General features: G+C 36.7%; 1 protein-coding gene across 1 annotated transcript in view; it reads right to left on the minus strand.

Annotated features, from left to right (window-relative positions):
• ANO2 (anoctamin 2) overlaps positions 1-24,681 on the minus strand; it is a 504,220-nt gene that overhangs the window by 391,410 nt on the left and 88,129 nt on the right. Inside the window, exon 3 of the mRNA XM_044677761.1 lies at positions 12,986-13,084. Coding sequence (XP_044533696.1) covers positions 12,986-13,084 — 99 coding nt within the window. The remainder of the gene's footprint in view (positions 1-12,985; positions 13,085-24,681) is intronic.

A 24,681-nucleotide genomic window follows, 5' to 3' on the forward strand; every position in this document is an offset into this window, starting at 1 on the left:
AACTGGAGGTACTTCAGAGGGTACCTGGTCCAACACCTCATTTTACAGATAAGAAAACTAAGGCCCATGAGGATTATTTGTCCACTCAATATTCTGAGACAGGATTTGAACCCACATCATCTGACTCTGGAACCGAGGATTTATTCCACTGTGCCAGACTGGCATAACTATAAGGTCATATTTGGATAATATGTCTATGGGGGCTAAAGAAACAAAATCAATCGGATCCTGCTGGGTAAATAAGCTTTAATTTTTGGAAATCAAATTCTTCTTTGAAGTTCTAGGTAGCATTTCCTTTCTAAAGAGTCAAAGCAGAGTCCACCTACACATAAACATGCAAACTTACTTCATACTCAATTATATTGTTTTTAACAATTATATTCAATTATGTTGTTTTTAACATTCAGTGCCTAGCAGCCAAAAAGACATATTTGCAAAATAATAGAATCTTAAGAGTTGAAAGGGATTGCAGTAACCTTCTTGCCCAACCTAACCAAGAACCTCTTCTATCTCCCCAACAAGAGGCCATGCAGCCTTTACTTGAAGATTTTTAATATGAAGAAACAAACAATTCCCCAAAGCAGTCCACTGAACTTTAAGACACATTTTCATGGAATGTAAATTATGCTCTGCAACTTTTACCCATTTCTCTTTAGATTGTCTTCAAAGCCCTGTCTGTGAACAAGAGCATTGGTTCCTGACCTCCTGCTCTTCATATCTAAATACATGAGGTTTTCTGAGTCATAGTATAGAGTATCTTTTATTTTAGCAATGATAGTTCTAGCTACAGAGAGGAAGGTTCCAGAGATTCAGTTTGCAGGAACCTGGCTTATAATTTGGAAAGGCTGGGGCCAATAGTATTGTAGTCATGGCACAAAACTAGGGCCAAGAAACAAGGATATCTCATAGAAAGGAGATACCAAACTCCACCTGCCTATCTCTTGTTTCTTCTTTTTTGTACTCTGAAGTTTTGCCAATGCATTTGTTTCTTAAACACAAACATGTATTAATACTAGCCCCATCCCTCCCACAAAGAAATACAATAAAGGAAAACCAATGGGTCTGGGATCCATGCTTGACAGGTTACACAAAATTCTGTACCCCATCTCTCAACTGAGAGGAGAGAGATAATTTCACCACTTACCTTCTGCAACTAATATTAGACATTGTCTTTGAGCTGAGTTTGAATGTCCTTTAATTTTACTTTCATCTACATTATTGTGGTCATGCTGTCTACTGTCTTTATGTTGAATTGCTTCATACAAATCTCATTTTTTTTACTATGACAAAAATTTCTGTTGTGTTTATTTTGGTGCATTTGGGAACGTTTCCTGGAGTGCATACCCCAATGTGGAAACACTAGGTCAAATAGTATGTACAATTGGATAATTTTTTACAAATCACCCCAAATTAATCTTCAGAACCATTGGACCAATTCATAAGTGCAGGAGCAGTTCACCAATCCTATATTCCCACAACCTTTCCCAGATTATTGTTGCCTTTTAATATTGCCAAGTAGCCATGTATTTATTATGTATTTCAACCTTGAGGCTAAAACCAAATGTGAAGGATTCAAACTATATGTATGTGTGTGTATTTCAGTAAATCCAGTCATACACTCTCCTTCCTTTTATGAAAAGGTTTGTGTTATAAAATCTAAGAGTCTGAACAAAAAGTATTTTGAAATTCTTTCAAGGATGTAAATGAAAGCAACTCTGATGTTTAACCTTAGAGCCAGGAAAATTTTAAATGGCAGAAAATAGGAATAATCTATATTAGAAGGGTTATAGAAAGACCAGACACTCCAATATATTGTGAGTGGAATTATGAATTGATTCAAAGATTATCGAAAGCATTTAGGAATTATGCAAGGTAAATAAGTAAAATGTCTGTATCCATTCACTTTCAGACACCATTGCTAGGTATATACAAGCCATAGATGTCAAAGATGAAAAGAAAATCCCATCTACACAAAAATATTTTTTCTATATTTTCAAAGAACTAGAAACAATGTCTACTTTGGGTTTTTGTCCACTAAAGAAGGAATGACTAAACAAATTCTGATGTATGAATATAATAGAAAACTACTGCACTGTAAGACATAACAATGTCTTACAGCAAAACAGAGATCATAAAAAATAATGGGAAAAATAATTAATCTTCATCTAGGCTCATCTCTATGAAAGGGTATTAAAACACACACACACCCAAGCCTATTTGTCAATTTTGCTCCTTCCTTCTCCCTCTTTGACCACTTCTCCCTGCAATGAATGACAAACTTTCCTTGACTTTTAGGGAAGAACCATTAAAGAAAACCAAAAAAGAACTCAAAGCATTCTGCATTCTTTCCACCCTATTTAAATGGCAGTCAGAATATATGCACCCATAAAACCTTTAAAGATAGAAAACACAGTCTGGGTCCTCTCCACCACTTCTCCATTAAAAACAAATGTTTGGGATTGGCTGTACTAGGACAACAAGAAAGAGGCCCAAGCAACAGCCAGCCTTGTATGAATAGACACATTACTCTTTCTGTTGAAAAAAATTAATAATATTGAAAATGAATACATTCAGATTGTGAGGACTGAGTAAATGCCATTTAAAGTGGGTACTTGGGGATTTCACCTCATCATTTCCCACCCAAGGAACTTCCTGAATCACATGATCTCAAAAAATGCATCATTCTAAAAGATGAAATCAATTCTAAAATTCTTACCTCCTCAGATCATCTCCCACTCAGACTTAAAGACTACCCCCATGCAGCATCCTACCCTGGCTCCTTCACCTTATGTGTTGTCTTCTCCCATTATATTGTAAGTTCTTCGAGGGTAGGGACTATCTTTTGCCTTTCTCTGCGTCCCCAATGCATAACACAGTGCCTGGCACATAATAGGTGCTTAATAAATTTTTACTGACTATTTGGTGAGTAGATAACAACACCAAGAGCAAAAATCCACATGTTCTCCATTCACTATCAAATTGAGAACTTCTTTAGGTATGTGCTACATTTTGGTGACCACAGTGGCTTCAGTTAGCATTTTGAAGGCTGAAAAAACTCTAAAGTGCATCTCTGCTAACCACCTCCTACCCCATCTTGGAGATGAAGAAATTAAGAGGTGTGACCTTCACAAAGAAACACAGTTAAGAACAAATACTCGGGACTTACTTATTCCAAATGAGGACTTTTCCACTGAACTGGCAACATGATCCAAAATGTTGTCAATAAACATTCATGAAAATGGGACTGGAGTAGGAGGGAAGAATAAAAGGGTGGCTCCCTCCATCTGATCTATATTTTCATCCTGAAACACTTATCTCATGCCCAGGGACATATTGAGGAACACAAAACCGATGTGTCCATTACCACAAACTAAGTTGGGGTTAGGGCAGCACATTCATTGGATGGAGATACAACATTTTTTAATGAACTTAAGAATCGATCCTGACATCAATTCTTGACTCAATGAACCAATCAGTAAGTATTTATTGAATAGCTGTCTTTGCCAAGGGCTACGGAAGCTACAACAGAACAAACACTGTGCAACAGGGAAAAGGACCAGCACCTCTAAAGCTACAGAGAGTAACACAAGCCTCCATGGATGATGCTGACTATAAGAACAGAAACTCATAGAAGGAAGGAATCAATGGAATCTGAAGTGGTAAGGAAGGCTGACTGTGGAAGTGTGGCTTTGAACCAGGCCTTTAAGGATGGGTAGACAGAAATAAACATCTATTTTTGGACATGCAAACATGGGAATTTATTTTGCTTCTCTACACATTTTTGTTACAATGTTTTTGTTTTGCTTTGGAAGGCAGAAAAAAACTTAATATTTGTTCATTGGGGGAAAACATTTCTTAATTCTTAAAGGATTATATTATTTGGCTGGGTGGAAAGGTTGTTTTCCACCTAACATGAGAACACCATATAGAAAGAAATGAAAGCTTCTGAAAATGCTTTCTTTGCCTGAAGAGGAAACTTGGGAAATATAAAATTTCATGTCTCAGTCTCAGTTTCTTCATATGTCAAATGAGAGAGTTGGATAAAATCAATGCTGTCAAAATCAAATAAAAATGGGGGCCACTGACTTATACAGAAAAATCCCTGTGGGTTACATGTTGACTTTAAAAAAACCACACATGTGAAAGACTAGCTATTCTGAGCAATGCAATGATCCAAGACAATTCCAAAGGACTCCTGGATGAAAAATACTGTCCACATCCAGAGAAAGAACTGATGGAGTCTGAGTGCATATCGAAACATGCTATTTTACCCTTTATTTTCTTGAGAGTTTTTTTCATCTGTCATCTTCTACAAAATCACCAATATGGAAATGTGTTTTGCATGATATTGCATGTATGACCTAAATCAAATTGGTCATCATCTGAGGAAGGAATGAGGAAAGGGAAAGAGGGACAGAATTTGGAACTCAAAATTTTAGGAAACTAATGTTAAAAATTGCTTTTACATGTAAAGGGGAAAATAAAATATTGAAAGATTTCAAAAGTCAAATATGTTTACATATATACATATATATTTTTTATTACTACATCAACATCTTAAAGTCAAAAAGGACCTACATTTTAATCTAGTCTGGACCACACTCAGGAATGCTGTAGACTGCAGACGACAGGCTGAATGTTTGACACCACTGTGGAAGATGACCTCTAAAGCCTCTTCCAGTTGTAAATTCCATGATCCTATGAACTCCACCCTGTTCTAACATTAAGATCTACATACATGAGATTAAGTACCTAAATGCAACCTGAAACCCAGGAATCCATTTCTTTCTAAAGTTCAGGAATGCAGGAAAAGTCCTGAAATGCTGACTTGTTTTAAAACAAATCTAGCAGATCACAAAAGGCTAGATAGAGGTTTACCCACAGATATAAATGGCATTTCCCAGTTTGATCTCCAAATAGGATGATAACACTATAATTAGGAAAGGCAAGTGGAACTGTGTAGAACAGGTGAAATGCATTACAAGCAGTTATACCAGTTTGAAGATGGCTCTTAAGTAGGAAATTTAGCAGAGGAGAAAAGAAGACCAAAAAATCAGCCTGATGAAACCCTAGTGGTCTGGGGCAGACTGTTGTCTCCAGGGTCAGAATCAGAAGAAAAATTGGCATTCTTGTGAACTGTGGTTCTATGTGTGCTTTTTGTTTTAATTAGAGCTGATCATGAAAACTCTTTACCTGATAGCCCCTTTTCTGCAGTATAATTTTTTTAATCCCTTACTTTCCATCTTAGAATCAATATTGTGTATTTGTTCTAAGGCAGAAGAGCAGTGAGGGTTAGGCAGTGGGGATTAAGTGATTTGCACAGGGTCACACAACTAGGAAGTGGCGAAGGTCAGATTTGAACCAAGATTTCCTATGTGTAGGGTTGGTTCTCATTCCATTCTCATTCCTAGCTCACTCCTCTGCTGTACAATTCTTACTGATAGACCAAGGATGTATTACAAATAAAATTCAGATTTGCCCATGAAAATGCTACTATATTTCCATTAACTGAAGGACTTAACTAAGGCAAGAGCTCTTATTCAAATTAGCGATTATTCTCAGTAATAAAGTGTGACAAACAAAACATGAATTTACTAAGCAGCTCTTTTCTGTTTTTGACACCAATCTTTGAACTAGTATATATTTTTGTTAGGTTATTCTATCCTCCCCATATAGTCAATGACCATTTCCCATTCCCTTTTGCTCTGGGTATATAAAAAAAAAATTTGGAAGAGCTCAGTGAGAACGCCACTTCTCCCAACTTTACATGGTGTATCAAGAGGTCTAATGCTAGTCAACAAGCCTACACAATTATGTTTGTAGTTTAGTCCTTCAGTCCAGTCTGACTCTTTGTGACCCAATGGACCACAGAGTGTCTATGTGATTTTCTTGGCAAAGACACTGGAGTGGTTTGTCATTTCTTCTTTCAGTGGATTAGGACAAAGGTTAAGTGATTTGCCCAGGGTCACACAGCTAGTAAGTGATTGCAGCTGGATTTGAACCATGGTATTCCTGATTCCTGGTACACTGTCCACATATGCAGAGCAAGCCATCGGTTATTCATCAGGGGCAAAGCCAGAACTGCAACTCACTTGTCTTTGCCATTCCACATTGTGCTCCCCAATTCTTGATACTTATCCATTGAATCAGATGCCCACAAGTCACAGAATCACAAAATGTTAACACTGGTATGCACCTTAGATAACATGTAGTTCTTCAAGCCTTCTCTCCCAAGCTTGTGGCCTGAACCACTTTTCCCACCAGGAACCATGATTACTCTAAAGCAGATTTCTCCCATGAAGTCCTGCAGTTACATTTATAGACCCCATGGCCTCTGTAAAGGAGATCCCTAAACAAGCATTTCTAGGGCCATCTGTTCTTAGCCTCTCCATTAATTTCTGGGACAGGGACCTGGCCCTATGTAGATTTAAAGAGCCAGCTCTGTTTTCTTTTCATGGATTCAGATACACACATTGGAAGAAAGAATGGGCAACTGTCCTCTCTTCTACACTATCCTTTGGCAGCATATAGAACCCCAACATGGTACTCAAAAAAAAGGTAATAATTAGATGATTTGTACATGTTTTCAAAAGGCCTATATGTGAAAGGACCAAAACATAAAATATTTGGTTTGAAAATATAGTTTTAAGTGAACTGAAAGGTGAAAACATGAACATTTAGATTGTATGAATATATCATATTAGCATGTGTACAAGAATAAGTTAAATTTATAAGCATTTACTGTCACAAGTGCCTCTGCATTGTTTGTATTCTGCTAAATTATCTAACAAAGAAATTAGGTAAAGAAAGGTTTTCTCAGAGCCCTGAGATGAATGATCAGAAATGTTCAGTTTACACAAGTCCAGATTTTATTGTAGGTTTTACTTAAGTTTGTAAACAAATACACTTATAAAAAATTCTCAGCAGTGGGCAAATCTAGCTGTCCCCTCCTCATTTTTTATTACTTCTATTTTCCTTCTTCTCTGACATAATAGTTCTGATTTATGGAGTGTTTCCTCGCAATAGAGGTTGTAAGGGCATTGTTATCCACATTTTACAGAAGAAGAATCTGAGGCTCCAAAAAAATCTTGGAATTTCTTGATTCCAAGTTTGGTCACCTTTTTACTAAACCACTCTACTCTACCCCAGGACATAGAGAAGAAAGTGCCCTCAGAAAGTACATCAAAATAGATACCAAGGTACTCTTACCACTCTTCCACCTATAAGTCAATACACAGAAGTTAAGGGTTTAAAATTTAAAAAATAGATACCAAGGGAAGAGAGGGTCTCACATGCAAGAGGGAGAAGATGACTACTAGAATCTTAAACTGTAGAAAGATCAAGGACAGTGAGAACCAAAAAGGGATTTCTGAATCTGACTACTGATTTCCTATAATAGAACAGTCAAAGGAAAATAGGACTAGGATCATGAATAGTGCAAGTTGAGAAGAGAATCAGTGTGGAGACAATGGAAGCAAGGAAACACACTCAAGAATTGTGGTTCTGAAAGAGTTGAGAGAAAAATATGCTATAGATATTCTTCTAGAGAGAAAATTCCATAGATATTCAAAGAAACTACCACTGTTCTTCAGTCATTTACTCATTCAACAAGCCTTTACAGAATGTTTACTATGTACTTAAGGAGGCACACAGATTAATGATAACTAATAATGATTCTGTTCCTCCAGGAGTTGAAAAAGAGAATGGAGATAAAGGGGGGAAAAACTCGATATGATGCCAATATGACTGGGTGACTGGAAAAAGTGATGATACCATTATCAAAAATGGGGAAGAGTATGGGATAAATGATGAACTTAGTCTTAGACATCTTGACCTTGAGGAGCTAATAGGCATACATGTGGAGATGGTCAGGAAATTACTAGAAACTCCAGTCATGAGTTCAGGAGGAAGATCAGGGCCAGAGACAGAGACTTGCAGTCATCCACAGGGGTGATGGTTGAAATAATAGTAATATACGAGACTATCAATAAGGAAATATGTAGAGAAGGGAGAAAGAAGGATGGAATAGCCCTAGTTAAGGATGTTCCTACAGAAGGGAGAATGAAACAGAGGTAATACTAACTATAGTCCAAAAGATATAATTCCTTACAGCAAGCAAATACTGTAAAAGGATCCCACCCTCTCCCAACAAGCTGCACATTAACTTGGAAAGCAATGGTATGTTCAGAAAGCCAGTGGTAGGATCTTCCTGGATCCTTCCTGTGCCCAACTGCTGAATGTTCCTCACAAAAAGTTGACTCCTTTGTTGTTATTTTTAGAAAATAATCACTTACTTCCAAATTTCTCCCTCCTGTTTAATATCAAATTTCAAACTCTATGCTCTTGGACACATTACTTCAGATCAGTCAAAGTCCAAGATCTCAATTTTGTGATCTCTTCCCACTTCCAAATTTCTCTAGGATTTGCTTAGGTATGACCCAGACTTTTGCCAGTCTGAATAATTTTCCTAATTCCTCCTCTAGATCCCAACCAGACCTTACCACCCCTGTTCTGACATTCATAGCATCTCTGTACATGATGGACTAGTTCATTCATTGACTATGATCATTAAAGAATGTGAATACAGCAGGCACCAAGACCTGTCCTTGGAAGAAACAGCCAAATTCTCCCCTTGTCTCCTTTCTGCCAGATCTATTTATCTGACTACAAGAAATTCCTAGCATTGATCACAGATACATAGTCTATGAAAATAAGAGATAAAAATTATATTGCACAATTATATCACACATAGAACTAGAGAGAGACCACATAGAACTCTAGAGAGAATCACATGGACTGAGAAACCAGTACTAGATGGACAAAGAAAGACATAGAACTTTGAAAGGCCTAAGACAAGTGAGAATGAGCTTTGATAGTGTGTTAGAGATCACCTGAAGATAGGAGAGAGAATTAAAGTTTCCATGAGAGAAGGAAAGAGAGGAGATAGAAATTCCCTACTTTTTGTAGACTAAAAGAGATGCCTAAAGGCTACCTAGATACAAAGGAAAGGTTTCCCAAAACATGGAACCTAAAGCACAAAGAAACAACCTGACCATATTCCTTTTTTGCTGATATTGTAAGTTACATGGACTATATAGGTCCCAAAGAAAGGTGATTCTTACCAGAGAGAAAGAAAAGTTCTAATGATGATCCAGAGGCCTATTCTACATATTTTGTTGGGTTAAGTAAAAAAAACCTGTCATATTATATGTCTTCTTAACCTGAATATTTGCGTGGGAATTCAAAATACTATGGGAAGGGGGGAAAATGAGCCAGACACTAAATATTCAAGATTTCCCTGTTTAGAGATTTGGCCCAAAGAGAGTTTGTGGGAGATATGAACTAGATACCAGTCAGCATTCTCATGGATTTTGGGGTAGAGGCATGGACCATAGGTAACCATGGATCAAAAGCCATATTCAAATTATTCTGAGGTTTATCATTGACCAAGGCCCAGAATTTAAAAAAAATACATACGAGTTATTTAAGTACATCTGTGCACCTGACCTCAAATCAAGTCATCAATTCATCTACATCTATTCTTGCCCCTAAACAGTTCTAAACCTTTCTATGTGGTGTGCAACTAAACTCTTTTATATGTATTGTCTTGTATAACCTAAATGCAAGCTTCTTGAGAGGAGGTACTATCAAACTTTTTTTTCTCTTTATATCCCTAGAATTTAGCATTTGGTACATAGTGGGAAAATGCTTTTTCATTCATTTATTTGTTCATTCATTCATGAAACCGACTTTGAATTAGTTTACCTTTCTATTTCTTGACACCAAGTACATAGCATTTCCACAAACAATTTGTCCTAATTAAGTCATAATAAGGGTCTAAAAATTGCTGATATATATAGGGGATGGAAGATGGACTAGAATTTGTTTGGGAAAATAGAGAAGAAAAACAGACAAGTGAAAAAAACAGAGACATGACAAATTTCATAAATACACTAATTATTCTAAGCATCTTGATTAGAGGCTACTCAATAGCTTAAACCATGCCTAAGTTATAAATTATAAGCTCTAGCATGTCTAATACAGTGAACATTTCATTGCACATTCATGTACAATTGAAGCAGATCTCTGTATCAGAACTCTATAACATACAATAGAGATCATGATTCCATTCAGGCAGAAAAGACTATTTTGGGTGCACAAGGGGATTGCAAGAGGGAAGAAAACGAAAGAAGCTGAGGTGATAAGGCAGTAAAGAAAGGAATCTGCAATGGAAGGGGAAGAGAAACGAGGAAAGAATAGAGAAACAATGGGAAGATGAACAACTGGTGACAGAGGAGAGCTAGTAAAGGTAGGAAACATATTGCTGAGTCTACACATACATACCTATGCCTACACATATGCGTGCACACACACACACACACACACACACACACACACATTTTCTCAAAGGATCTTTCATCCTAGGAGATTTGGGTCATTGCTGCAGCCAGAGATTTGCTCACCTTCTTTTGGAGGAGAAGCCAGCAGAGAGGCACGAAGAATACAAAAAGGGTGGAAAAATGAGAGATCAAAAGAAAATCAGACACATATAAAAAAGAGCAAAAAGAGAAAGACAGGATTGAAACAAAATGAACACCAGATACAATTAACAGAAGTCCCTCTGTAGAGGGAATATGCCCAAAGAAATCTTGGTCAAGGGAAAGTGGAAAGGGAAGCTAGGTTAAGAATAAAAATTTTAATATTAGCATTATAAGTAGTCCATTAACAGGCAATAGATTGAGTAATGTACAAAGCAATCAAAAATATTAAGGTGGTTGCATTAAAGGCAATAAATATTCTCTCAATCTCTCCTAAAACAATATCATGACACTTCAAGAATATATGTGGTTAATGTCATCTATTTATGTATTAATTCAATAGTGATTATTCACATCTCCATCTCTGTGTTCTCTAATTTGGGGCATTTTCTGTTTGTATAATTAATACATAAGGGCAAGAGTCATGTCTTTATAATTCTCTTTGCACAGTACCTATCATTGTGCCAGGCACAAGGAAGGCATGCTCTGATGATGAGGATGGTGGTGGTGATAGCGATGACAGCAGTGATGGGAAGGACAGTGATATGGTGAGGAAGATGTGAATGACTGTATGGTGGCGAAGGTTATGGTCATGATATTAAAGATTATGGTGATGGAAATAGGGATTGGACCTGTGGCTTCACTGATAAAAGGATGAAGAAATTGTACCAATATAAGTTGGCACTTAAACCCATTTTTCTAGCCCTTACCTTTCTGCCTTAGAGTTGTTACTTGGATAGAAAGTAAGGTGTTTGGTTTTTTTTAAAGAAATTTACATTTTTAGAGAATTGCCTAGAGCAGATATGTCAAAAAACATGGCTCTGAAGCATGCAACACTGTGAAGTGCAGCCTTCACCAGGTTAAAATGTCACGGGGAAATATTTAATAAAGTAAACTAAAATGTAATGAACATAATATTAATATGTTATTTTCTAAGTCAATATAAGGCTGCATACAGTTTAGCTCCCCCATTTCCATTCAAGTTCAACACCACTGGTCCAGGACACTGAGAAGTTTAATGATTTTCCCAGCATCAAGAAAGTAGGTAGAAGAAGCAGAATTGAACCTAAATCTTACTGGCTTAGAGGCCCTCTATCCACGAGAGGCATGCTACCTCTCATGATAGTAATATCAATCAATGTAAAATTTTTATCCGGTGCTTTAAAATTTACAAAGAACTTATGTTGCAACAACTGCGTGAGGTAAAGAGTACGAGTAATATTACCTATATAGAGAAACTGGGCTCTGCAAGGTGAAGTGATTTGCCCAGACATATGCACACTAAATGTTGCAACCAGGGTTCAAATGCAGAATGATTCAAGGAATCATGGTATACATATGTAATGGAATGTTATTGTGCTGTAAGAAATGATGAAGGGAGTGGGATCGGAAAACCTGGGAAGAATTGTATAACTGATTCAAAGTGAAGTAATCCAAAAGAATTCATATAATAAAAGAATACAGTAAAGAAAAATAAATAATGAAAAACTAGGAACTCTGATCCACAAAATAGAACCGGCATCCACAGTTCCAGAGGACTCCTAGGGAAGTATGCTTTCCATTTCCAAATAACAGAAGCGATGGACTCAGGGTGCAGATTGAAGCTTTTTTTAATTTGGTGGGGGGAGACATGACTAAAGTGGGAACTTGTTTTGCTTTATTATACAAGTTTATATAACAGAATTTGTTTTTCTTGGTTATTCAATGGAAAGAGGGGGGTTAGGAAGGAGAGAATTTATCATTGAAAATATAACAAAATTGAATTTTTTTAAAAAAATAGAGATGAGTGGTTTTTAAATATGTATATGAATTATTCGTGTGCATTAGTCAAATACACTAATCAGCCCAGGCATAGTTGTCCCCTTCCTATGGTAAATAAAGATCCTTAAAACCTACTGATGTATCCTCACACTCAATAATTTTTCATTAGCATATTAGTTCCCCTCTGATTAAATCTCTTCTTTTGAAAGAGACCTACTCTCAGTATTTGGTGACCTGTGTCATGGAAAAGGCTGTGGATATTAGGAGGACTTCGGCCAAAGAAAGCAGCAGCCTGCATTATCCTTATTACAGTGTCCAGCTCCCCAGAGAAGCAGTTAGCAAGGGGGAGGGCCCACATAGAAAGGAGGAGGGACAGCTTCCTATTTTGGGCTTCATCTCAAACACAGTTCAGGCAGTGGCTCTTGCCTCCAGGAGAGAGCCCAGCATCGGAAGGAAGGAGCCAAGCTCTTCCTTGACACTGCATTTGATATACCAACAGGCTTTTGGGAAAAGGACCCAGCCTCTGCTCCCCAATCAGATCCACATACTCCATGTCCCCAAGGCCATGAGCATGAGTTTAATTCCACAAAGCTCACATCCCACCTGGCCTCACTTGACAAACCCCAACCCTCCCTCCCTCTCTCCAGCCCCCAGGTCTCCTCAGCCTAAAAGCCTGTCCCACTTACTTTTTTGGTGGGGACTTTGATCTTCAGGAATTCGGCCTCTCGGGTCAGCACCTGCCATGGGGCGTGTATCCGGACAAAGCTGGACCCCTGGCTCTTGTTCTGTAATGCACAGGACGGGAAACAACAATGTGAGCATGAACAGGTGCTTAAGCTTAAATTCCCAGGCTTCCATTTCAGAAGCCTGGAACTAAAAGCTGGATGTAGTTCAGTAAGGGAAAAAATGCAATGGTCTGGCAGGCAGGGGACCTAACTTCTAGACCTGGCTCTGCCAATAACTAGCTAAGAGGCCATCGACGATTGAATCTCACTTTCCTCAATAGAAAAGTGAAGGTGTTGGACCACGTTATTTCTAAAGTCCATACTGGCACTAACATTCCAACTACAAGCTTTAAAGGCACGAGGGATCTTAGATATCATTCAGTACAAACCTCTCGTTTTTCAGATGAGAAAAGAGAAACATTAAAAGAATAGTTTTGTCACACAGGCAAGTGTATATTAAAAAGCCAGGGTTTGAACACTGAGTAAGTAAGAAGGGATATCAGAGGTTATCTTGTATAACTTGTATCTGAAGAGAAATCTCCTCTACAATACAACCAATTCTCCACGTGAAAGACATGGAAAAGTCATTCCCTACCTCCCAAGGAAACTCATTCCATCTCAGGAGTATCTATGGGTGAAAATGGGTCAAATAAAGAGATTTATTTAGAAGTCTCCTTGTCTTCCACCAAGGTAGACTCAAGTCCATGTAAACCTAGAACATCACTTCTGGATCATAGGTTACATAATAGCACATTTTCATTCTTTCTCCCTCAAAATGGACTTAATTCAATTGAAATAAAAATGCATCTGTGATTTCATTGATGGAAGTCACCCTTCCACCAAACCATATTATGATCTCTCTATATTTTAGTGGACATAAGAAATCATGGCCAACAAAAGCATCACCAGGTGCCACCTCTTCAAATGACTCAGGCATCATCAAACAGCAGACATAAGATCCATATTCTAGTTCCTACTCAAAGCTGAACTTTCCAGAGCATGAATTCTGTTGGCATGACCCCTGAGAACCTCAAAACATAATGAGGATACAAAGTAAGACTTTTTGAAGTAATGAAATAAATCTGAAGAAAATCTGGATGAGCATCCTTCAACAATAACAATGTTTTAATTCAAATGTTTCTTCATAAAACACTGCAGAACACCACAAAAACTCAAAAGGTTAAAAAAAAAAAACTACCATCATGGAACTCAAAGGGAAAAGTGCAACATAGCGAGCCCTGTCATAACACCTCAGTCCTTCCAATCTCACCCTGCCTTAACCTAATATAAATCCTTTAACAAGCAAATTTTTACTTTGAATGAGGCTACTTTGGTATCAGGCCAGTAGGTATTTAATCCAATTCAATCCAACAGCATTTATTAAGTGCCTACTCTTTTAAAAGAAAGAAACAAGCAAAGAAACAAAGAAAAACAGACCCTACCCTCAGGAGCTAACAGTCTTTTGCAGGGGAGTTGTAGGTGGGTAGAAAAAGAAATATGACATAAATAAGTTTTGAGAGTTAAGGCAGTCTGAGAAGAATTTTGCTTCTTTCACTTGAGGGATATGATGAGTGAGTCTTTCAGAGATTTAGCCCTATAATCAATGCCAGAAGACTGTAGCAGTGATAGTTCTAGTGGTTCAGCTGTTGTCAAGTCATAGAAAGAGGAACATATTTGAAGCTAATCAACATCTGTGACACAGGTCCATTCAACTAAATTAGATCTAAAGAACCCATTTAGGTCCAGTCGCATAGTTTCTAACAAAGATTAGAGATAACAATTTATTAGTCTTCAGAAGCTCTGATGCTTGTATTATTGACCCATTTCCTCCAACGATCTGCCTCAGGTAGACTGTAGTATCCTTTCAAACTGAGTTTTTATTGAGGATGATGCAGCACCATGGGAAAAATTCATATCAGGTTCCACTATTTATAGATATAGATAGATATAGATATAGATATAGATACAGATACAGATATAGATAGATATAGATATAGATATAGATATAGATATAGATATAGATATAGATATAGATAGATATAGATATAGATATATGCCAGTTCATCTGAGGCAAATGAAACTATATCTTCCACAGTCTAACAATCTAAAAAAACTCTATCTTCCTCAGTCTAACAAGCAAATAACTGGCACATAGTTCTAATTCTTACACCAGAAGTTTGAAATTAAACTAAGAAAACAAGCTGCATGTAGTAGAGGCCGATGGTTTTATAAGCAATAATAAAAAGGAAAAAATTTCCAATGGATTTAAGAGTAATTCAAGCCAATTTCAAGGGAAGACTCCAAAATTGAGAAAGTATTCCCTTGTAATGATACTGGACAGCCACTGATGAAGTCTGAATCATATCTTTCCTGTCACCTCCTACAGGAAAAAAAAAATAATTGTCTTTGGCAAATTGTGTACAGTAATTTAGCATGAATTATGTTCCTTACAGTTATTTCAATGATCAGAATAAATTCCAGGCCACCTAATGGAACTTCTAGTCAATACTTTCATGTGAACAGTTACCAGATTTGCAGATGTAATTAGCCAAAATAGCATGAGATTAACATCTGGAATAATGCAACTTCCCTTTAGAAGGCATCTTTCAACAGTAGATAATTCCTGTTGATGGCCTTTACACATCTTGTTCAAGGTAGAGATTTGTGATCTCACAGTGTTAGTAAAGTGATGTGATTACCCTAAAGGGATTATCCTAAAGATCAGGAAGATCTAATTTAAGAATTTCAAGCAGAGGGGGCAGCTGGGTAGATCAGTGGATTGAGAGCCAGGCCTGGAGACAGGAGGTCCTAGGTTCAAATCCGGCCTCAGACACTTCCCAGCTGTGTGACCCTGGGCAAGTCACTTGACCCCCATTGCCCACCCTTACCAATCTTCCACCTATAAGTCAATACACAGAAGTTAAAGGGTTTAAAATAAAAAAAAAAAACAAGGAAAAAAAAAAGAATTTCGAGCAGAAGAAGAACAAACTGGGACCTGAAGTAGCAGGTTATTTATGGTATTCAATATGCAACATTGCTCCTCCAGGCTTGTATCAACCATTATGGTCAAAAGCACTGCATGTGAGACTATCACATTTTCTATACATTTAAATAATTAACTTTTAGACTTATCCTTGGAAGAGAATCCCACAAGAGGTATGTGTGTAGAACTTTTGGTCACCCAAGAAAATGATGAGGAGTTCTTGGTCATTTTGTCTATAGATGTTTTGTTGGTGACACTGTGCTTAAGATATTGTCTCAAGTGTTACTTCAGGATCTTCCAGCATTTTTCAACTGAGAATAGCTCTGACCTTCTAGGTGACTCATAAAAAGTAGTGATTTCATGGGGGCAGCTGGGTAGCTCAGTGGAGTGAGAGTCAGGCCTAGAGAAGGGAGGTCCTAGGTTCAAATCCGGCCTCAGACACTTCCCAGCTGCGTGACCCTGGGCAAGTCACTTGACCCCTATTGCCTATCCTTACCACTCTTCCACCTATAAGTCAATACACAGAAGTTAAGGGTTTAAAATAAAAATTTTAAAAATTTAAAAAAAAAGTAGTGATTTCATGTAGTTTCCTTTCAAGAGTGTCTCCCAAGAAAGAAAGAAAGAAAGAAAGAAAGAAAGAAAGAAAGAAAGAAAGAAAGAAAGAAAGAAAGAAAGAAAGAAAGAAAGAAAGAAAGAAAGAAAGAAAGAAAGAAAGAAAGAAAGAAAGAAAATGAAGTCAAACCCTTTGTAACTTCTGGCCACAACGGAAAATAAAAGAGCCATTTTGTATTTTTCCACATTGTATCTTCTTCACTTTCCAAAGAACTAGGACACAAATGGCTGCCCCTTGCACATTTGGGAGGATAATGAGGTTCAGGTGGTTGGGGGTACCAAGACTCTCAGAAAATTGGAAAGAGAATCCAATTTTACAAAAAGAAATGTCTTCTATGTCAATTGTGTGCAGCATGAAAAAGTTAAGGATATAACAGTCCATTTGGGCAGTCACTATAGAAAAGTGGTTATTGCCAAACTGAAACTGGGCAAAGGTAGCAAAAATATTTTTTACTATAATGCCAGACCTCAGTAACTTGAAAAGAAGAAACCACTGAGAACATGCAAGAATAAGATGTTCTTTAAGTTGAAAAGTTTTAAGAGTGTTTTTTCAAGAAGCAGCTATGGTAATAGTAGAAAGAACACTGGATTTATTATTGAAAACCTAAACTGGAATTCCAGCACTTCCATTTATTAATTGCATGACTTTGGGCAAGTCACTTAACTTTCATAATACAGAAATAATAAAATTCATAATGTTTACTTTTTAAGGCAGTGAAAAGGATAAAAAGGATTAATAGACACAAAATGCTTTATAAAGCACAAATGTAAATTACATGTCAATTATAGTTATTACAGACTCAGAAGTTAAAAACTCAAGATTCCAGAAACTATCCTTATGTATATAAGTTCAACATCACAAAACATATCCAGTAGGTAACAAGGCTCAATAATATGTCTTTTCTTAAAAGAAAAAAAGTGATAGAAGATGTAATACTTGTTTATCAACAAATATTATTCCACACACTCATTAAATGCCTACAATATGAAAGGCACATCTTAGATTTAAAGCGATAGTTTTTAGTTTGGGTGGAGTAGAAATGAGCAGAATTGGGTGATGTGATAGAAAGCATTCATGGAAGTTCCAATTCCATATTTCTCTCTCTTTTTAAAAATTTCACTTAGTGGGGGCAGCTGGGTGGCTCAGTGGATTGAGAGCCAGGCCTAGAGATGGGAGGTCCTAGGTTCAAATCTGGCCTCAGACACTTCCTAGCTGTGTGACCTTGGGCAAGTCACTTAACCCCATTGCCCAGCCTTTACCACTGTTCTGCCCAGGAACCAATACATAGTATTGATTCTAAGACAGAAGGTAAGGGTTTTGTTTGTTTTTTTTTAAATAAATAGATGAATGAACGAATAAATAAATAAATAAATAAATGCAAATAAGTAAATGAATGAATAAATAAATGAATGAATGAATGAATGAATGGAATTTCACTTGGATTTTTGAAATAGGAATGAATTTCCAAAATAAGGAGTATTTATTAAACATTTACTATGTGCTAAACACTTGCAAATAGGAAAGCAAGACATCTCTTGTTTTCCAGGAGTTCACACTCCAGCTAAGCAAGAAAACCCATATAATAGAGCATAGCTACCAGGAGAATGAGAAGGGCTGAAATTCCCAAAGATTCAATGATGGGGTAAATTGCAATGTCAAAGTATAAAAACCACAGAATACTTCCTTAAGTCTTTCCACTATTAATCATATAATCAGGACAAAATCAAAATGTGCTACCAACTAGTCCCTCCTTACCTCCACAGAATTGATATGAAGTAAGTCTTTTGCATATTTCAAAGATGCAAAATAAATGTGAGATTATTATAATCAAGGATATCATTATTAACAATTTGTGCAATAGCTAGATCCAAAGAGAAGGATACCAGTTGTCCATTCTAGGATCCCAATTCCTCAGAAAACTCTCTAAGAAATCTGTTGACAATTTCTTGTTGTTGGCTGGTTCTAATGGTATGAATGCCACTTCCAATCCAATCTAGCATCTGGAATCCTAGAAAGAAAGGACTCCAAGACACAATGAAGATTCTACTAGCAAAGGAAGTTATGGATGAATTAGGAATGTTTGTGGGGCTGCAACAATTTGATCATCAGATACTCTGATCCTTCTACTAAGATTATTATGAGAATTTCCCTTAACTATATAGGGGTTATTTAAGTGAACAGTTCATAGCAAATTCAAAATCCTTCAAAATTTTATCTACTACTGGGCTTTGGGGCACAACTACTATATTCAAAGCTCTCTTCTTCCTTTTTTTCTACACTTACCTCCAGTCTTGATATATAAACTGGGTAAAAGGCATCTTACTTGGTTAGCTGCTCAAGTTCACACTCAATTTTATCCTGCAAAGCAGAGGTTTGTTTCTGTTTCTCAAATGAATTTGTAATTGAGAGGCTGCATGGTGATAGGATCATAGATTAGGGAAGAAAAGACATGACAGTCATCTATTCCAAATGTCCCCATTTATAAAGGAAGAAATTGAGACCTAGAGAAATGATGCAGCTTGCTCAAGGTCAGCGAGAATTTGAACCCATATCTTATGAGTCATAATCCAGTAATATTATAATTTTTATTATGCTGACTTGGTCTAGCCACGAGCAATTAATATTGTGTTTCCAATTACTTAGACCTATCTTTATTTGTGTGAAGAGTTTTATAATTGTGTTCTTATAGGTCTTGTGTATGTCTTGGTGAACTCTCAAGTATTTTATGATGTCTGTAACTTTTTAAACATAATTTCTATTTCTGGCTTTTCCTGTGGGGCTTAAATTGTACATGCCCTTTGGGCTAAGCAATACAGTTACTATGGTATGCCCCAAAGAAATCGAAAAAAGAGGAAAAGAATCCACATGTACAAAAAATGTTTTTAAGTAACTTTTCTTGTGAATCTAGAATGTCCTTCAATTGTAGAGTGGGTGAACAAGTTGGTATATGAATGATGAAGGAGATAATTTCAAAACACCTGAGACTTATATGATCTGATCCTAAGTGAAATGAGCAGAACCAGTAGAACAATTTATATAGTAACAACTATATTGAAAAGTGAGTTTTTAAAGACAGTAACTGATCAACAAATGACCAATCATAATTCCAAATAACTCGTGATGAAATATGCTATTCAGGGGGCAGCTGGGTAGCTCAGTGGATTGAGAGCCAGGCCTAGAGACAGGAGGTCCTAGGTTCAAATCCGGCCTCAGACACTTCCCAGCTGTGTGACCCTGAGCAAGTCACTTGACCCCCATTGCCTACCCTTACCAATCTTCCACCTATAAGTCAATACACAGAAGTTAAGGGTTTAAAATTAAAAAAAAAAAAATGTGCTATTCACCTCCATATAAAGAGAATATGGACTCAGAAGCTCTGAAAGCTTTATTGAAATAAAAGCTCAATAATATTCAACAGTGAGATATAGACGCCAATAAATATAATGTAACCTTAAGCTGCTTTAAGAGATGTGTATGTCCTGTATCAGGGCAAATTTCTTCCTTTTTTCTTTTATTTTCTTTTTTTTCTTTTCTTTTTTTGACTTAGATAATGTGAGAATTTATTTTGTAAGATTATACATGTTTATCCTTACAAATACTGTTTTCTTCCCTTTTCAATGGGAAAAGTAGAGGGAAAGAGGAGGATATTTCAGAACTGGAAATAAAATTGAATTTTTAAAGAAACAATATGAAATAGAAATTCTAATGCGAAGATATGAATTTGATCTCAAAGGCATCTGTAATATTGTCCTAAAAGGGTCTGTTATTCAAAAGAAAAATAATATGAGGAATTCAGAGAAACTTGAAAAGACTTGAATGAAAAAATGCTGAGTGAATAAAATAGAGCCTAAGGAAAATAAACATAATGACTTTAATAATGTAAATTAAAACAATACTAAAAGGTAGCTGAACTCAATTAAATGCAATGACCAACACTGATTCCTAAAGACAAATGATGGAGCATGCCTCCTTCCTCTAGTTTGAAGTAGAAGGAATTATGGATACTAAGGATAATATATGTTGTCAGATGCAGTGATGTGCCCATTGGTTTGGATTTACTGATTTTCATTGTGACAAGAAGGACTATTGGAAGGGACTAGAAAATAGAAGGCACCTTTTTTTAATGAAATTTTGAAAACACAATAAGAAATAATTAAATGAGGATGAAAAAAGGAGATTGTCTTAAGGGTCTAAAGAGGGAACTCCTAAACAAATTTTTGTCTTAAAAAGACAATCATTGACTATGAAGCAAGGGCTTGTAATAATCAAAGAATACAAAAGTGCATATATGAAAATGTGATATAAACCTGTTAAGAATAAGATTTAGGAACACTAAAGCTCAGAATGAGTTGAGCAAAAATACTAGGAAAAACAAAAGTGTTTGTTCTTATTATTTTTACTAATACTGAAAACAGCAGGACCATGAAAGAGGTAGGACTACTTAGTTCAGAATATATAGGATGATGTTAATAAATATAGAATAAAGACAGAACTACCCACTTGAGTTTGAAAAATCATCTTCATAAGAAAAAGATATGAGGTGTGGCTAGACAGAAATTTATCTGAAAAAGCTCTGGAGGCTTTATTGAAATAAAAGGTCAATATTATCCATCAGTGAAATGCAGAAGCCAAAAAGCTAACATCATGTAAACTACTTTTGGCTAATGTAACCATAAGCTGCATAATGTCCAGAATCAAGGAGGCGAGAATACCTGCCCTAGCAAAAGCATAAGTGAAATGTTCTTAAGTTCTCAGTACTTCATGTTTATAAGGTCATGGATAAGCTAAAAAGCACCCAGAGATGGCAATCGGGATGGTGAAGAACAAGAGATTATACCAGATGAGAGACAGCTAAGGAACTAGGATGTTGGACCTTAGGAGGAACATGACAGCTGTCTTCAAGTATTTAAAGAGCTATCTATCATACAGGCGAAGGATTAGACTTACTCTGGTTTGTCCCACAGGATAGAATTAGGAACAATGACTAGAAGTTGTAAAAAGGCAACTTGATGTCAAGAAACATTTCCTTAAAACTATCCCAAAGTAGAATGTGTTGTCTCAATTGTCATTTGATTCTCCTTTGTACAGATGAAATGAATGAATAAGTGTTTATTGAGCACCCACTGCATGGCAAGCACTAGAGATACAAATTCAAAAGCAAAGACAGTTTCTTTCCTCAAAAAGCTTATATTTTATTAATGGAACCCAGGGAGGGTTTTTGGACTAGAGATACACAGGAGTTGTAAACATACCCATAGAACACAGCTGCCATACTGATTTGGTTATTGTTCCTAGAGAAAGAGCAAGAAACTTGGAAGATGACAAATGGCCAAGTGAGTCTTGTGTTCCTGGTGGATAGCTAAATGGAATGTGAAGCACGATCTGGGGCCAGCTAGACAAGGTGGGTAAGGTGAGTTTTCATTCACTCATCCACCAGTTAGGAAAAACTAGGCTTAGAGCAGCCGTTCCAAAGCTTTAAATGGATTAAAGAGCTGGAGAAGATAGAGTCTGATGGTCCAATCTGAAAGTTTACTTTTCCAGGTAGGAGGGAAAATAGGAGACAGCATGAAAGCTCTGCTTCCCTGGTGGATGACTGAATACGATGAGAAGCACATGTGTCTTCAAACAAAGGCTGAATGAGCACTTGGAAATATTGGGTAGGATATTTGGGTTCATGTATCAGTTGGGCTGCTGGCCCTTTGAGATTCCTTCCAAGGCTAAGATTATGTGATTTTTAAATATTCATCACTACAGAAATATGTTGGACATTATACATACAGCAAATGGATTCAGATGCTACGGAATCCTAACTTTCAGAGATGTTCTTAGTGTAATCACCCCCCACCAGAATCCTGACATCATTTTAATATCAAGACTAATGGAAAGGGAAATTGAGAATGGCAGAGTTAGACATCCTTCTTGGGTGGTAAATAGCTACAATAAAACACAACCAACCATGAATAATCTCAAATTCAATAATCATATAGTCTCCAGCTAGGACAGTACATCATTATTTTTTCATTCTTTTCATTACTGACTTTGAGAAAGGCCACACATGCAGAAAATTCAGTCCAATTCAATTGTCATTAAGTCCCTAGCACAAGACATTTTGTAAGGTTCTGTGGATATGAAAATGAAAAATGACCCATTTCTTACCCTCAAGGAGTTTATATTCTAGTGGGAAGATAAGACAAGTACATAAATAAATATGATACAAGGTAGAATGTAAAAGAGACAAAGGAGATATTCAAAGGACTCTACAAATTCCTGAAGAGTGATAAGACCATGGAAGAGTTTAACACTGGTGGGATTTTATCTCCATGAACTTTGCTTGCATATTTTTCCTTTTCTCAGTATCTGCAAGAATCTTTTTTCATTTCTAAAATTCTATGATTTCACAATTCCCTTTTCTCTTCTTTAAAATCCACCTGGGAACCAGTGTAGTATACAGGGGGAAATGCTGGATTTGGAATGAAAGGGCTTGGATTCAAATCCTGGATCTTCAATTATTTAATACTATAAGCCTCATTTCTTCAGCAGTAAAATGGATGTATATCAAAAGTCCTTTCCACCTCTTGTTGCATGATGCTGTGAATATTTCCTGATATAAAGCAAATGTCACCCACACTCAAAGATGAAACTGAATAAAAGTAATTTTTAAAATGTCTTCTTCCTGCTACCATTTCCCATTGTCTTCAACTAAATGCAAGATTTTACATGGACATTGATCAGATCAGTGGAATTCAATTCAATAGATACTTTTAGATCCAGAGCTAGGAAGAACCTCGGAAGCCATATGGTCTAAAGTTCCCCTTTTTATGAAGATCTGAGAGGCTAAGGAACAGTAGAGATTTTCCCAAGGTCCTATGCAGAATCATAAGATCATAGAATCTGAGAGTTAGAAGGGACTCCAGTGGCCATCTAGTCCACCTCATATATGATGGAATCCCCAATAAAACATACCCAAAAAGAAATCACCCAGCCTGTGCTGAAAGGCTTCCAAAGAGAAGAAATCCCTCACCTCTTAACTCAAGCCACTTTTGGATAGTTCTAACTGTTAAGTTTTTCATCACATCAAGTCTAAATTGCACTCTTTGAAACAGTCACACATCATTCTTAGATCTTTCTGGCACCCAACAAAGCAAGACTAACACCTCCTCCATATGTCCTCAACCTCAATTGACTTAAGCATGGCTATCGTAACCATCCTGGACTTCTTCTCTTCTTATAGCTCTTTCAAATTATTCTCATATGTCATGAACTCAAGTCCCTTCACCACTTTGGTTGCCCTCCTCTGGACAATATCATTCTCAAATCACAATGCCCAGATAAGATCAGACAAGGGCTGAGTACAGCGAGATTGACATATCCCTATTCCTAGAAGCTACACCCTAATACAATGTTCATGTTTGTTAGTGCTTACCAAGTGCATTGTAGTAAAAGAGAAAAAAAAATTTTAATAGAATATTGTTTGGAGGAGACCTAATTGTGATGAACAATCCTGCAGATATCATAGTCCCAGCCTAGGGAAAGTAAAGGAGGATCTCTTTAATTTATAGTTTTAGTTCCCTGGTAATTAATTAGGGTCAGTGGGAAATAGGTCAGCTGTGGAAGAGGGTAAGTACTTTCTGAGTACCTTCTGAATAATGAAAACGCTTCTTTATATATTCATTACTCAATATAGAGACTATGTTCAACATTAAAAAAAAAAAAGATTGCACTAGCTTTTTTTTGACTGCTACATCACCCGCTTCCCTTGACTCCTATGGAGTTTGCAGCCCACTAAAACCCTTAGATCCTTTCAGAACAATGCTCTTTATCCATGTCTCACTCATCACATATTTGCAGAATTGATTTTTTTGGACCTAAGTGTAAGGCTTTACATTTATCCCTTTTGAAATTCTTATTCGATTAAGCCCAATCAGGATCCTTTTGGATCCTGCTTCCATCATCAGTTCAGTTATGCCTTCCAACTTTGTTATCACCTGAAAGTTTGATGACTAGACCTTCCAGGCCTTCTAGACCCAAGTCACTGATACAAACATAGATCTTTGTAGTGTC

Source organism: Gracilinanus agilis, chromosome 5, assembly GCF_016433145.1.
Source record: "Gracilinanus agilis isolate LMUSP501 chromosome 5, AgileGrace, whole genome shotgun sequence".
In the NCBI taxonomy this organism is placed as follows: Eukaryota; Metazoa; Chordata; class Mammalia; order Didelphimorphia; family Didelphidae; genus Gracilinanus; species Gracilinanus agilis.